Genomic DNA, 15,365 nt, shown 5'->3' on the forward strand with positions numbered 1-15,365 from the left:
GTCTAATCAATCACTTTTTAATTCAGCCGGCTCTGGCACCCGTACTGCCCTTTATGTGCAAAGAGAAATACGGCCGGCTCACTGCTGGCCACCCGCCTCCTGGGCTCGGTCCTGCTGGGGGGGGCAAGCAGGGCCCCCCGGACAACGGCACCCCTGGCACCCACCCTGGCCTCTGCCCGCTCCGGCATCGCCACGGCAGGTATTATTTTCACCGTCCCCATCGCTCGGCATTGTGAGACCTGTCCAGCTGGGGAGAGGGGGAACAAGGCAGGCTGGCGCGGGTCGGCCACGGGGAAGAGGTTTCCAATGGCAGGGACGTGCCGGTGCTGCTACGGAGGGACGGTGGCTCGGGTCAGGGCAAGGGGAGCTGGTTAAATCACAAACCAGAAAAGATACGGGGCCAGGAAGGCGTTGGTGCCAGTACAGGGATGCCCAGGGATGCCCAAGGATGCTCGAGGGAGCAGCAGGCACAGCCGCCTCCCGGTTCCTGCCTCCCGCCAGGGCAAAGCCGTGGCACCAAACCTTCCCCGGGGTCCCTGCACCAGCCGGGGCACACCACCTCCCCGCCCTGCTGCGCCGGGGAGAGCCCTGGGGCTGCAGCACCCCGGCGGGTTGACGGGTGCCAGCTGCCAACCCAGGGGAAGCAGCCCCTCGCCCCAGCGCGAAGGCACCCGGGCATCGCTCTGGGCCACTGGCAGCCCCCGCGGCCGAGCCCCTGCGGCCCGGTGCCCTTCCCCAAGCTGCCGACAGCTCCTGGGGTCAGGGCCCGGCTGCCCAAACCACGCGGGGAAAAGGCCGGCGAGCGCCTTCCCACGAACCTTTAAACAGCAAACCCCCCCCGAGCGACACGCTGCGCCCTGGCGATGTTCGAGCCTCGTCTAAAGCTGCCTCTCAGGCTCGAGGTTTTTATTTTTCCTTCCCTGGCCATTGCTCTTCAAAGTGCTGCAAAAGACCGAATCCATCCCCGATGCCAGTTTGATCTCAGATTTACGGCCCAAGCCCCAAAATCCTCCGCTGCTTGTGAGGTCCTTTGAGAGAATCACAGCAGAAAGTGTTTATTTCCATCATAAAGATCTGCTTTAATATTTTAACATAAATCAAGCTGCGCTTTACGGCGATAATAAATTTGTTGGCAGAAACTGCCTTCGCAGCCCGAGGCGGTGGAACAATTCAATTTGTTTGGTTTTAAGTGTAAGGAGCCGTAATTGAGAAGGGGAAAGTACAGATGTTTTAATTGAGCTTGCAGCTACCACCCAGAGTTGCAGGAGGCTAATAGAGAAGAAGAGGTGAGGGTCTCCATTAGCCTCTCCGCTTGCCATTTCTCCTTGGCCTGCAGCCCCATCCGTCACGGCCGTCCCCTCCAGGAATAGCTGCTCGCTGCGAGCACGAGAGGAGGACGGGGGTGGAAAAAAAAGCCAGCCTAAACCAGATGTATAATGTGCATTTTATTGGTTTTAATCCCATTTTTTGAAAACTAATTACAGTCAAGCATCACGTGAGAATCTGTAATAATGAATTGTTAGTGTTGATGAGAACCGAATAAAACCAGAGTCAGTGGTGATGGGCGAGAGGAGGGAGCTCCTGCCCCGCGCCCAGCTGGGGTCGCCCGGCGCCCGCCCCTCTCAGCCCTCCCCTTCCCGCTTTCTCCAGTAATTTTTAAGGCATCGCTATGTCATGTTTTATATGAAAAATGTTCTCTCTGCCGTAGAGCTTCTTTCCGTTAATCACCCCGATTCCTCGGATAGATTTGTTTTGCTGCTGTGCAAGGACAGCGGGTGTCTGGGAATTCAGGGTTATTTATTTAAGAAAGCGCTCGTGCTCCTTGGGGACCAGCCTCCTCCTCGGCAAGGTACCACGGCAAAGGCGGGGGCCAGGATGCGAGCCCTCACCCTGCCGCCGCAGCCAAAACCTGGATCCGAGCGTCTCTTGGAGGTTAGGCCCCTCAGAAGTCACTGCCACGGACCGTGCCGAGGAGAGGCCGGGGAAGAGAAGGCACATCTGTAAATGTAAGAGACGGCACATCTGTAAATGTAAGAGACAGCAGGAGAGGCTGCGCCAGGCTGGGCTCCCTCCGTCCTCCCGCCCCAGGCCAGGCAGGCAGGAGGCTACGCGGCATGGGACAGGGCAGGGAGACCGAGGGCAGCCCGATGAGGGGAAGGGAGGATGAGAGGAGACAAAATAACAGAGAACAGCCCTGTTCTCTGGCTGGCAATGAAATGCGAAGGCAAGAGATGGAAATGGGCACTCGAAGGGATGGAGGCTGAGCCAAGCGCCTCGCAAAGCACGGCAGCCCAGGGCAGAGAGCGCAGCAGGAAAGGGCTCGGCCCCCTCCATAACCCACACCTGCGCGCTCGTGCAGAGGAACGGCCCCCGCAGCCTCTCCAGCTTTCCAAAGGCTCATTTCATCGGCATTACATTCCTCCCTCCGGCTCTGCCCAGCTCCCAGCTGCCTCGCAGGTGGCTCCCGGCTCAGCTGCCCCGTGAATTTGCCCTCCAACCTCCCTCTTCCACACCAGCTTCCCCAGAGCACTGGGGGATGCTTAGGCTCACTGGGGAGGGCTGCCGATGCCTGTTCAGGATCACGCTGGAGAGGAGGCAGACAGTTCCCCCAGACCCTCTCCAAGCAGCTCGGCAAGGACACTGTGGCAGTGCTCAGGCTCGAGAGGTGCAGGGTTTTGCTTTAAAAGCCATGAAGTGTTTTTATACAGCTCCAGGTACTTGCCTGTTTCCCCAGGAGGAGCACTTCAGGTCACATGGAAACCAGAAAGTCCTACTTGAAAACAGAGCTTGATTAAAAAGAGCTGCAGTTCAAAGCTTGCTTTAGTGAGCGGTGACACTTAATACTGCAGCAAGTGCAGAGGGCAAGAGGATCTAACGTAGACACGCACCTGGCTTTGAACCTGCTTTAATAAGGGGGGGCTAAAATATCTCAGGTGAAAACTTGTGAAGTTCTTCCTTTTGTTAGGAAAACCCATCTGATCTTTGCCCAAGGGCCTCAGAGCACAGGACCCAGTGCTGTTTGTCACCGTGTGGTATTATAGCGACCACCAGCAGCCTTAAAAGCAGAGACTCACCTAGAGCACTGGCTGCCCAAGGCCAGAGGCAGCCCAATTCTCAGATAAACTGAGCAGGACCAGCCCAAAGCCCCCCTTAACCCTGTGCAGAAAGAGAAAGAGGGGGATTCAAGCCCAGTTCCAGCAGGGTTTTAGTTTTTGCTGCCCCGGAGCACTTAGGAGCTCTGCTCCCGCAGGCAGGGCTGCGCCAGGGCACCGCGCTTCCTCCTGGCACCAGCCCATTCCCTTGAGTTAACACCCCCCTTGTTTCAAGGCTAATTACCCAGCAGGGAGGCTGGAAACGCATCAGTGTGCACAGCCAGAGCTCCTAGGGGCCTCCCGCCTGGCAGGACTGGGTAATTAGCACCTCCCTAGCCCACAGGAATCCTGACCACTGGAGTCAGGGTCTGGCTGGTCCAGCCCCGTGCATAGGTGAGAAAGGGAGAAGGGGGCTGAAGCCACCGAGCTGCAGGCAGGAGCCGAGGGAAGCAAGGTTGCAGTTCCCTCTCCGGGGGCGAAGAGCTGTATCCCTGCAGGCATTGCTCTGCCTGGCTGGGGCTGCCACAGCACAGGAGAGCAGGATGAGAAGTGTGAATGTAAACTCCTGGGCTGGAGAAATCCAGCTCTAAGCAAAAGATCCCAGACCCCAGGCAATCCATGGTGCACGAACAGGTTAATGCCTCTAGAAAAAGAAAATGTAACAGAGCACGAAATTATTTTCTTCTGAATTAGGTCTATTCCCACTCTAATTTCTTCCCTCAGCTGGCACAGGAGGTTGGTTTGAAGGGGTCTCAGCAGAAAGAAGAGACTCAGTTCTCCCAAACTCCTGCTGGATTCTGCCCTGCCTTTGGGAGAAGGGACATAGAGCCGATTAGCGTAGTGAGCAGCCAAGGCTGTCTGCTCTCCTGCGTGCCGAGACCTGCAGCACACAGAGAGCCGCTGTAGGGACGGAGAAAGCGATGCTCCAACAGAGCTGAAGGCAGAAATGGCTGGACACTGGTTAATCGTGCAGGCTGCCCAGGGCTCAGCCCCGTGGCTTTGTATAGCAGGTCTGAGAACCAGGACTGTAACAAGGCTGAGTCCACTCCATCCACACCCAAAATGCAGTGAAGAAAGTCTGTGTCCAGGTCTAACCTGTGCCACCAAGCCGATGGCCTGGAAACTTCCCTTCATGCTGCCTCTCCCCCACGCCACGGTCCCAGAGGGGGAGCTGAAATGCTGAGCCCAGGAGGGAGCGTGCTGCTACCCCCGCATCAGAGTTTTGACTCACTCAGGACAATGTTTGCAGTCACGAACACAAAGCAAGAAAAGCCCCATATGAGCACAAACACAATCCAGAAGGTGTGCCGGAAAGGGGAGAGGTGCTTGTTAACCGTCCCGCTGCCGAAGACCAGCTGCGTGTCCTTCCGACTGCAGTACGCGAGGAAAGCCGGAATGAGATACTGGATCCCATTCCCAGCATAGGCTCCCGTGATCCCCACCAAGGACTCCAGATCGTGGGTGCAGAAAGCCACCAGCACTGGGGGAATCAGCGTGATGGCAGGAAAGACAATCCTATCCACCACCCACGGGTAGGTCCCCCCTTCTCTGTGGAAAAGGGTCTTCCAGTTGTTGCGCAGGGTCACTGCGATGATGGGGAAGTTGGTGCTGATGGTGAAGACGGGGAAGAGGCCCAGGAAGTAACGAATGAAGGCAACGTTGATGATCTCGCAGTTGGTGAAGTTGAGCGTGTACATGTCCATGAGGGTGTCGTTGCGGAAGCAGTAAATGGCAGTGAAGGACAGGAGGCTGTAGAAAGCCAGGATCAGGATGTAATCGAGCAGCACGAGCTTGTTGACATGCTTCTTCTTGGAGATGGGTGTGATGAGAGATGGCAGGGAGTGCTGGCACATGAAGGAGTAGACGCACACCCCAAAGAGATTGCGGATGCCCGACAGCTGGGCCATGGACGGGTGACCTTCAGCTTGGCCTCTGCTGATGCGGATGAGGGCCAGAATAATCATGAGGATGAAAGCTGGAGAGAGAGAGAAGGTTTCAGGTCAAGCCCAGGTCTGCACTTCCCACGACCCTCCTCCCATCGGCACCAGCACCACCTCGCTCTCCTGCTCCACAAGAGCATCTCCTTATCTCTGGAGATGGTGGTACATCAAAGGCAAGGTGCACGGGAATTAGTCACGACTTGCTTTCAGTGCTAGGCAGCGGATAAGGGAACGGGCTCGGGACTGCCTTTGGCAGGCAGCTCCCTCCGGTCTCCTTCCCGCAGGGACTCACCCTCCCAGCCCCGACAGCAAACGCTTGCTCTGGGCCCTTCAGAAGTGTAACACTACGACGGCCGCTGAGCCCATCGCCCTCAAGGGCCTCAGTCCACAGATGCTTCCGCCACGCACCTTGGCTAAATATCACCATTTAGAAATGGCTCAGAGATGTTTGAGCTGTGACCTCTAAAGGAAGAAAGGATAAACCCAGCTGCAGTCAACCCCAGTAATATTCCTACACATTTGCAACCGGACTAATGTTTCCAAGACCTCACCTACATACACCGGCAGATGCACAGGAGCAGCGGCTACTCCCGAGCTTTCCTGTCCCTGCGATACATCAAGCACAGCAGAGCAAGAACTAGCCAGCCATTTCCCGGGCAGGAGGAACAGGCTGTCTGTGGTTAATCCCAGGGTGGAGAAGCCAGTCTGGAAGGGACCAAAGCAGCACTGAAAGGCTGCTATTAAAATTCATCACTTCTAGGCACAAAGTCTGCTCGTCTACCCTTCACTTGTGTCAGGGAAAAGCCTAACAACATTTTACAAAGCTTATTACAAAATGCAACGTGCTATGGACAAAAATGAATTGAGATTGGGCTAATGCCCTTATTTACTCTGCTGGTGAAAATTTGAGCCAGAAGCAGTTACTGCTAGACCGTTATTCCTAGCATGGCACATAAAACCAGCAGAAAACTAATTCTGGTGTCACAGAAATCACATCAACCTGGGAAAGATGATCATCAGCTGCGGAGTTAACAAGGAACAGGGGAAAAAAACCTGCCTGGCAGGGCAGCAAGCAGCAAGATTTACAGTCTGGTGCTGGCAATGGATGGGCCGCTGTTGCTTGCACAGAGCTGTCGCCTGCACTGGTTTGAGGCATCGGAGCAGAGCCGTGAATTATCAGGTAATGAAAAAAAATAAAAAAGTGCTGACACTACTACTATGGACAACTTTGAATGTCATAAATATAAATACAGAGGAATTAAACCGAGCAGTGCACGGTCCTGCGGCCAAGCCTGTGGGAGGCTGGCCACCGGCACTGGAGCCGGGCAGGCTCGCGGTGGGGTGACAAGGACACTGTCAGCTCTGTGCCCAGCGCTGCTCTGCCTGACACAGGCGGCTGAAGACGGGAAACCATGCCAGGGACAGGACTGGAAGTGATAGCTACAGACCAGTTAGCGAACGCCGCCTCTTCTGTCCTCAGCGAGACCAGGTTAACCTTAACTGAACATTGCCTCCCGCGCACCCCCAGCGCTCTGCGAAACCCCGTTTCTCCTCTCACAGCAATTCTCCTTTGCTTCCTGCAGCAAACACCAGCTCTGTGCTGAGCCCTTACCGAGCCACGTGCTGCATTGCATCTCATGCTGCCTCAGGAAACCTCTCGCTTCCAATGGTTTCCCAGCGACAGGGCAAGTCTACCAGCTCTCCACGAACACCGGACTGGTGACAGCAGATCCATTCCTTCACAGCACCACGAGGGCCAGGCCACTTTGGGAGTGCTGGGCTCTATTTACTTCCCCACAAGCAGTCACAGAGGGCTATGGAAAGCAACAGCTCGTTGCTCTGGGGGTGTGCAATTCCCCTCGCCTTCACTCAAGCCGGCGAGTGAGGGGCCCTGTGGACACAGGTTCGGTTGCTGTGCCTTCCCCACCGCTCCCCGGAGGGGAGACGCTCGCCAGCCAGATCTGCTAGAGCAAGATAGCCTGAGCGCGCTGTGTTCCAGGCGATGTGGATGTCTCCCCAGGCTCGCACAGCCTACAAGGGAGATGAGAAGGTGCCCAGAACAAGACGAACCAGGTTAGGCAGCTCTGGAAATACGCTGAGACCACCCCGTTCCCTCTCGCTTGGGAGAGGTGGTCAGTCTCCATGGCCCAATCCTGAGCCATTCCTGTATGTGGACGAGGTGTAACCGCAGAAGTCTCGCACCTCTTCCCCTGCACACGAGGCAGTAAATCTCTACCTGCTCTGCTCAGCAGAGTGAAGAGTGAACTATTTCTATCCCCCAACTCTTGCCATTGGCTCAAAACCCCGCTTTCAGCACCAGAACTAACAGGACCAGTTCAGGGGAACGCCCAGGCTGGCACCCCATCCTCAGAGCATCTCTTCAGTCACAGCCCACAGGCTCTCCTCTGCGCCAGCACCTGCTTTTCTGGTAGAGAGCACTGGAGGATCAGGTTTCCAGGGGATTCCCTAAATGATGGATACAGTCTGTGGCTTAAGAAGCTAGAATTCATAACACCTTTGTTTTTTCCTTAAATACTTCAGAAATTAAACCTATTAAAAGTTAAAGTTACAAGGAGAGATAACCCAATGCTAAGATTCCAACAAGGCAGGCTGTGCTCCCCCTGCCCCAGCACTGGGGCTCTGCAGACGCGTGATCCTTGAGAGGAGGTGCCGAGTAAACTGGGAGCCTCCCTGCACGATTCCAGCCCCAGAGAGGACAACAGCAGCCCTGCCCCAACGGCTGTGTTTTCCCTCGCTCCCTGCAGCAGAAGAGGTCCTCACTCCTGGAACCGGAGAGTTAAAACATTTGCCTGATTTATCTGCCTGTCCCTGGGAGGAGGCAAGCCCCAAAATGAGACTCTGAAACCTAGTTATGTTGGATGATAAATCGAGATGAAAAGAAGATGACAGCCTGACTGACAGGCAGCTTTGAGCAGACAAGAGGCAGCTCAGGACCCTCAGGCACACACAAAACCCCTGCTCGCATCCTCCCCTGCCTGGGACAGCGGGCTGAAGGCAGAGTCACACCACGCTATTTCAGGTCACCTACAGTTGCCGCATGAACTGTCCAACAGCGTTCCGTCGCCACAAGGACCCTGGCGAAGCCAGACGTGGGTTCATAAAAAAAGCCTCTGTTCCTCTGCACGCAGGACCGAGGATATAAGCAACAGGCTCCAGGGATGACACACCGTCAGATACCACAACCAACAGCGCCCAGAATCACAAAGCAAGGTGGACGGCAACGCTACCACGGATGGTTAGTAGGTTACATGAAAACTTTGTTTTAAACCTTGTTTTATACAAGTGCTTAAAAAGCAATCAAGAGTTTTGCTTGTCCTGATTTTTTCAGCAGTGTCAGACCCGCTCCAAACGCACACGCCACAGAGGGGCCTTGCAGTCAAGAAGGCACAGAGGACACTTCCACTTGTGTCGTCTTCCCTCCTCTAGAGGTCTGAGCATCCGTCTTAACTGAAGGATGTAAGCGAGGCTGTGGGGAAAAGTGAAGAGGGGGTATGCCGTAAAGGAGAAGTTGTGACGAACCCCATCACCGCTGTCCGACTGCCTCCTCTCCAGACCCCTCATCTCGCTCTTTGAGGAGCGAACGCTGGCTCTTCTCAGACACCGCAGACCTCGCAGACAGCTACTGCTGCCTGCCATGGTTCTTGCAGGTGGAATAAGGATGAATATGGATGAGCACACATCCAAATAAGAGCACTTCGGGGAAAATATGGGAGTCTGGGGATATTAAAACATACATTTTTGTGAGCTTTGATAGAAGCATAACAGAGCTGCAGAGAAGCAGTGAAGATAATTGAGCCATTCTAAGTTTAAGGATTGTTTTGCAGAGTCAGAGCAGACACCTTTGTAAATGAAAAATGCTGTTTTGTACCTGAGCTCCATCTCTCTGCAGAAAGGCTATTGCAGGGGGAAGAAAAAAAAAAAAAAAAAAAAAAAGTTGTCCAAGGCTGAAACACGTTTTTCCCCATCGTGGTAGGTTCCTGGAAGAACTGATGCTCAGAATGAGTTTCTGGCTTAAGCCTCCCTTGCATCCCCAGCAAGACACTATGCTTTTGAGATGTTTCACCTGGTGCCCCACGTCTGGCTCTCTATTAGCACGTGGAAAATAACGGAGAAGATCCTGATCTGAGCCACTGTCGTGGTTTAACCCCAGCTGGCAACTAAGCCCCACACAGCTGCTTGCTCGCTTCCCCCCGGTGGGATGGGGGAGAGAATCAGAAGAGTAAAAGTGAGAAAACTCGTGGGTTGAGATAAAGACAGTTTAATAGGTACAGCAAAAGTCGCACGCGCAAGCAAAGCAAACCAAGGAACTCATGCACCCCTTCCCATCGGCAGGCAGGTGCTCAGCCATCCCCAGGAAAGCCGGGCTCCATCACGCCTAATGGTTACTGAGTAAGACAAACGCCATCACTCCAAACATGCCCCCTTTCTCCTTCTTCCCCCAGCTCTACGTGCTGAGCACGATGCCATACGGTGTGGGATAGCCCTGGGGTCAGCTGGGGTCAGCTGTCCCAGCCGTGTCCCCTCCCAGCTCCTTGTGCCCCCCCAGCCTCCTCGCTGGTGGGGTGAGGAGCAGAAAAGGCCTTGACTCTGTAAGCACTGCTCAGCAATAGCAAAAACGTCCCTGTGTTATCAACACTGTTTCCAGCACAAACCCAAAACATAGCCCCATACCAGTTACTATGAAGAAAATTAACTCTATCCCAGACAAAACCAGCACAGCCACACTGGGAAACAGGGAGGAGAGAGATGCTCTGCCGTGTAATTCAGAAAGAGCTGGCTTGGCAAGGGGGAAGCGAGCTCAGACGTGAGGGTTTGCAGAACCGTGGTGCTGGATAACCTCTCTGTGATCCCAGGAAGGAGGGCCACAGACAGATGTTGCCTCCCAGGTTCAACAGTGAAATTTGACCTTCGAAGCATTGGTCCCAGTTAAAACAAGGATGGTTTTACTGGCTCTAGAAAGCATGGGGGCAGACAGCCACAAACCAGGGATGAGTAAAGAGTTACTGGGGGAAAAAAACAAATCCAAAACAGAACCATAAAACAGAACGAAGGTTACATGACAACCACCTGTATGTTGAGAGTCAGAATGGTAGAGACAGAGGAAGAACGATCTTGTACACCCATTCACCACAGCTCGAGTCACACCTTCTCCAACTCTGTCCCTACTCCCGTTCCTCCTTCCGCAAGGAAAGCCTGAAGAGAACATCATCATACCTGCCTGCCACCCCTTCCAGGGACCCAGAGCGGCAGCGGCGTGCAGCCACACCGCCCCAGCCCACGCCTGGCTGCTCCCCTACCCCCACCCACAGCCATTTGTTTAAGCAGGCGCCGCGTCGCGCTGCTGACACGTTTGCGGCAGGGCCATCCGTCACCGCCGGCTGACGGCGTGACAGAGCTTTCTTGTCGAAGCGGAGAATCAATATGCCAGGAAATAATGATAATGAATCACTCTTTCACAACTCATGCCACTTGCTTCCCTTTTCATACGTTAGGTGGCATGATGGATTCCAAGAGGAGGACGTTTTCATGAGCTTCCTGAGCCCATTCTCTTTGGAAGGAGGAAGATGTCTCCCCACCTTAACCTTGATCTTGGTCCTCCATCAAGCCGAAACACAGCAGACCACTCAAAGAGAGGAACAGCTCTCATTCAGTTTAACTTTAGGCAGCTCTTTCAGGATAGAGGGCATAAAAGCAAGAGCATCTGCTCAGTACATACCAAACAGCACAGCATCACGTCAAGTCAGTCCTACCTTCTGCATCCCTAGCCAACACTTGTGTTGTCTATTCCACTAGCGATGTCTTTCTAGGATGCTGGTGCCCCCCTCAGAGCCAGCTGCCTTCCGTCAGTTTTTTGGCCAAGTTTAAGAGCCCACTGCAACGCTGGAGCTGCCAGGCATTATGGATGCTGTAGCATTTGAAGTATTAAAGCACCACTGGAGTTCAGCATGCTGGCAGAATAAAGTATCTGAAATTAAGGCATTGATTCTTAAATTTAAAACTCATTTACCCAGTTGCTCTTGCAGAAGCTATATCTTATCACTTGTTCATGACCTCCAGCTCTCTGTAAACTCCAGAGCAGCAACTGATAAATTTCTCCAGCCTTCAGAGGAGGTTTCTATATGAAATGACAGTAAAGAGCATGAAAACCAGGTTTGCTCCATCAGATGTGGGAGCTGGAGTAGTTAAGGATCAGGTTTGGCAATGACAGAGCCTAAAACACCATCTCTAGGAAGATGAAGGATTTATGAGTGCAGAGACTGTGGGGAAGCAAGATGGATATGTTCACAGAAGACAGCAATTCTCTGGAGAGAGATGTCAGAAGGAGAAGAGGAGGGAAATTACATCCCAGAAGAAAGGTATGAGCAAAGGTTGTGGGACATCAGTGTGGCTCCTCCTCTAATGGAGAGCAGGGACTTGCAGGGACAGCCTAAGGCAGGGTCTACGTGGCAGGGGACCGTTGCTCATATGGCTGAGGAAGCACAGCCGCATGTTGGGCACGCTATGATGACACAAGCATGACGCAGCTCACCAGGAAGGCAAGAAAAAGCCTCTCGGGCACCGGCACTCCCCCTGCCATCTCACCCACGCTGCCAGGTTTGGCTAGCTCCTGCTGCAACCATCTCAGACACTACTGCTGCCCTGGCCTCGGGCCAGGCAGAGCCCGCTTCCTTCACAAAGGGAAACTTCATTAAAAAGCACCACCAGGACTTTTCGGTGGTCAAAAGCGGTTCAGCGGGGCTTCTCTGCTGTAAAGGCATCATTTTCCTGCTTTTCTTCATCATCTGGGGCACTTTGCTGCGCGATAACCAAGATTTACAAGCAGCCTCCTCTACCGCGGTAACAGCTCCTGCTACGAAACCGGTGGACTGCCCCCTCTCAGCCCACATCAGCTGGTCTCCACAGACATCTGCACACCAGTAACAGTTCACAGGGAGAAAAACGGCTCTGCGCTCTGGTGTTTATCACGGATGCTTTATCTCAACATATGGGAAGGGAAGAGCAGCCAGCGAGGCTTGTTTGCTTCTGGTGGAAAATTACCCGTGTAGTTTATTGTCCTCTCTCCTCCGGTCACCTTTGGCAGAAGCACCATAAAGCCTCTGCAACCGGGACTCGGCCCTAAGCTCTGCTGTTGACTTGGTCTATTAGCTTTGACAGTCACTTCTCTCTCCACGTGAGAATTTACTCTTCTGTGAGAAGGGAATAACACACGCTTTGGTGTCACCATTGAGCCTGAGCTAGGGCTGTGCATGCTTTGGAAAGCACTGGGTGCGGAGCACCCGTGTCCCATGAAACCCAGGTGCTCTGCAGCCTTAGCCACACCTTCCCCATCCTGCTTTGGGCCCTACCCAGCAAAGCTTTTATCATCTTGTTCCAACAACACACACTCTGAACAGAGAGCAGCTTCGCATGCCACTCACTCTGAAAACCTGCGTGGGCACCATCATCCGGACCCTTTTGCAGGGCTGAATGTTTCCTTACATTTTCAGCTCCCCTTCTCCAGCTCTCAGACCCATCAGTTTGTCTCCTGCTGCCTGGATAAAGTGCTCTTTTCAGGAACGTCAACTCCTCAGGCAGGATCTCAGTGGTCCCGTCCCGCACCGCATGTCACTCTCCATCTGCATCTGAAGCTAACAAGGCTCCTTCACTCACACAGGCACTGCTTCACCCCACTGCCCCCCAGAAACTGCACTGAAATGAGCTCCTCAGCCGACAGCTCTGAAAGTAGGCATGACAGAAGCACAGCCTTTTAACTAACTCTTCATAAATATATTCACTTCTCTTAGTGAATTATTTACCCTGGGCTCCGGCAGCAGCTTTCTCTGCTCCAAAAGGGATGCAAGAACATGAAGTAACTTCGTTGAAGAAGCTTGTCAGAATGAACATGCAACAGTGTCCTGATTTACAGTCCAATTCCCTTGTCCTTGCTGTTCCCATATGCCCTGCTCTGTGAAAGGAAAGGGGCAGAGATTGAACTGGTCCCTCCTTAGCTGTTTGCAGAAAGCTCTGTTTTTGATGCAGAAGAAAAGCCACCTTGAGGACTGTGGACACTGGCAGACTAATCTCTCTGCAGGAGACTGGAAACACAGGACTTCAGATAATTGTCAGCCCCTCCTATATCAGCCTCCGCTATAATTCTCAGTCTCTGCAGCTGAAAGGACGTAGCAGAGCGACTCTGGGTTTCTGCACTGAATCAACTCCAGCATGGCTGGTTAAGCCTCCTACGGAGGGCAGCGACAGTCACTACAGCAGCTGAAACCTGCTCACAAAGCGAGATGGTCTGAGACCAGTTCTCTGCTGACAAGTGCTGAGGAGTCCTGTAAAGAGCAGGATTCTGGTAGAAGAAGCAGAAGTATCAGAGAAATGAACAGATAAAGTCAGCCTCACCTGCATGTTTTGGAGAGCCCTTTCCTAGTTTCTTGCCTAGAAGCCTTCTACCAAATACTCTGGAAGGGGACGGGACAGGAGGGAATGGGGGAGAGAAGAAAAAAAGAGCTTAACACACATTTCCTGGCTATTCTTGTCCTTTTTCCCTCCATCTTACTGGCCAGGGGAAGGAGCTAGGGGAGAGATTTTATTTCTGGGCATATAATTGCAAGATCATAGTTTGGGCAGGGTTGGGAGTGATCTATCTCAAGGGCTGCAGTTACTTGAATGGATGTGGTATGATCTGACTGTGCTACAGGGAGAGAGAACACAGCCCGCAGCAACCAAACCTAGAAGTTTATTCCTCTATAAAATGTCTCTTTATTAAAATACAATACTTTCTAATAACTACAATAGAGCATCAAGAGCAGCACATAGAGCAAATGTCCCATGTGGGAGCTGTCTGGGAACATTTGCCAGAGACTCTTCAATAACAGCGGCGATAATCACACTACCAACGTCTTTAAAGCCAAGAGTCCTCACCTATAGAGCTGGGCATCTCAGGCGGTAACAGGCTGCAATTAATTAGGTTAGCTGCTTAACACACAATGGCCCACTGTTTGCTGCTGAGCTCCAACAAGCTTTTTGTTTCCTAATCCATATGCTTTCCCATGACGCTGCTAGACAGTTATTATCCAATATTATTCAATAATAAAGAGGTAGACCTGTGTCCCCTCTGCTCTGAGAGGTGCAGCAGACTTGCCTGGCTCGGTCCCTTTTGCTGTGCCGTGCCCTCCAGCAGCTCACCCCTACCACCACCCACTTGATCAGGATTGAAGAAAGGAGAGGGAAAAACCAGCTAGATATTCAAGTCTCTTTAGGGAGCAATCCATCGCGACCACAGATTTAAACCCTCCAGGAAAAAAGAGCCTGAAGTCCAAACAGCAGAACTGAAAATACCAACAGCTCTGATTTATTGATGGCTTTGTTGGTTTAGTCTTCTGCAGGAGACGCTCTGTTCCAAGAACCTTATAAGAGACCTGGAAGAAGGCTCCAAAACTGGTACAGGACTTGGGCTAAGAGCAGCTCCACACTTGCAAGGCTGAGGTGGAAGGGAGCTGAAAGGAAGGAAGGCGTTACAGTATGGGGAAGGAACCCTCTCCGTCCCACGGGGAAGATTCATTCTTACCTGGTCAACCAGCCTGGGCCCTGTCTCTGCTCTTAGTATCCTTGCTCAAGAGCTGGGCGAGCCAGAAAGGTTTTATCCCCAACTCAAAGCAAGGCTTCACCTTAAGCACCATTGCCAGGATTTAGAATAAGTGATTTTTCCCAACTAGCCCTTTATCCAGGGAAGCACAGACAGGCTCCCTGTCGCACCCCTTAGGGTGCCCGTGCTCAGGCTCCCAAGGCAGTTTGGGCACCAGTAGGAGAGGGCTGACAAAGCAGCCTGAGGAGCTTTCACAGTTGGGAAAGGGGTAAGAGCTTGTGTAGGCAAACCCTTACACACCCGCCAGCTCCATGAAAACACAGATCTCTAAGCACAGATAAGGCCAGCAGTTCAAGCACCGACTGCTGCACTGAATTTAACCATTGGCACTCACCCATGCGAGGTGGCAATCAGTTTTGCAGCCAAGTATGTAAGCTGTTACTCTTCACAAGACTGCCAACAGCTCAATGGCTCTGGAAGCCCTCTCTCTGCCATCAGCCCCGCTCCACCCGGAGATGCAGATCCACCCTCTGTGCGCTCCTATCAGTCCTGACAGGGAAACGCCTCACCATGCCAGCCTTGTTTCCAGACGAGCTCTCCGTGTTCAGCAGGCCCAGACAAGGAGAACCCATCTGTTCGGGCTCTAGCAGTACGGCACTTGGGCTTGCAAGCTCTTCCTTCAACTTTCTCTTTTTAGAGACTTCAGAGGTGCCTGTCCTGGCTAGTCCCTTTCCCTGGGAG

General features: G+C 53.1%; 1 protein-coding gene across 8 annotated transcripts in view; it reads right to left on the reverse strand.

The window, feature by feature from the left end:
- Positions 1–1,432: 1,432 nt before the first annotated feature.
- SLC38A12 (solute carrier family 38 member 12) overlaps positions 1,433–15,365 on the reverse strand; it is a 47,308-nt gene continuing 33,375 nt past the window's right edge. For 6 of the 8 annotated variants that reach the window (XM_087750451.1, XM_087750450.1, XM_087750453.1 and 3 more), the window contains one exon: positions 1,433–5,067. In XM_087750451.1, the coding sequence (XP_087606577.1) occupies positions 4,307–5,067 (761 nt within the window). In that variant the 3' untranslated portion in view covers positions 1,433–4,306. The remainder of the gene's footprint in view (positions 5,068–15,365) is intronic. The other 2 variants (XR_015703129.1, XR_015703128.1) reach the window with 2 other exon arrangements.

Source organism: Nipponia nippon, unplaced genomic scaffold (genome assembly GCF_047370975.1).
Source record: "Nipponia nippon isolate SJK-2023a ecotype South Korea unplaced genomic scaffold, ASM4737097v1 scaffold_14, whole genome shotgun sequence".
In the NCBI taxonomy this organism is placed as follows: domain Eukaryota; kingdom Metazoa; phylum Chordata; class Aves; order Pelecaniformes; family Threskiornithidae; genus Nipponia; species Nipponia nippon.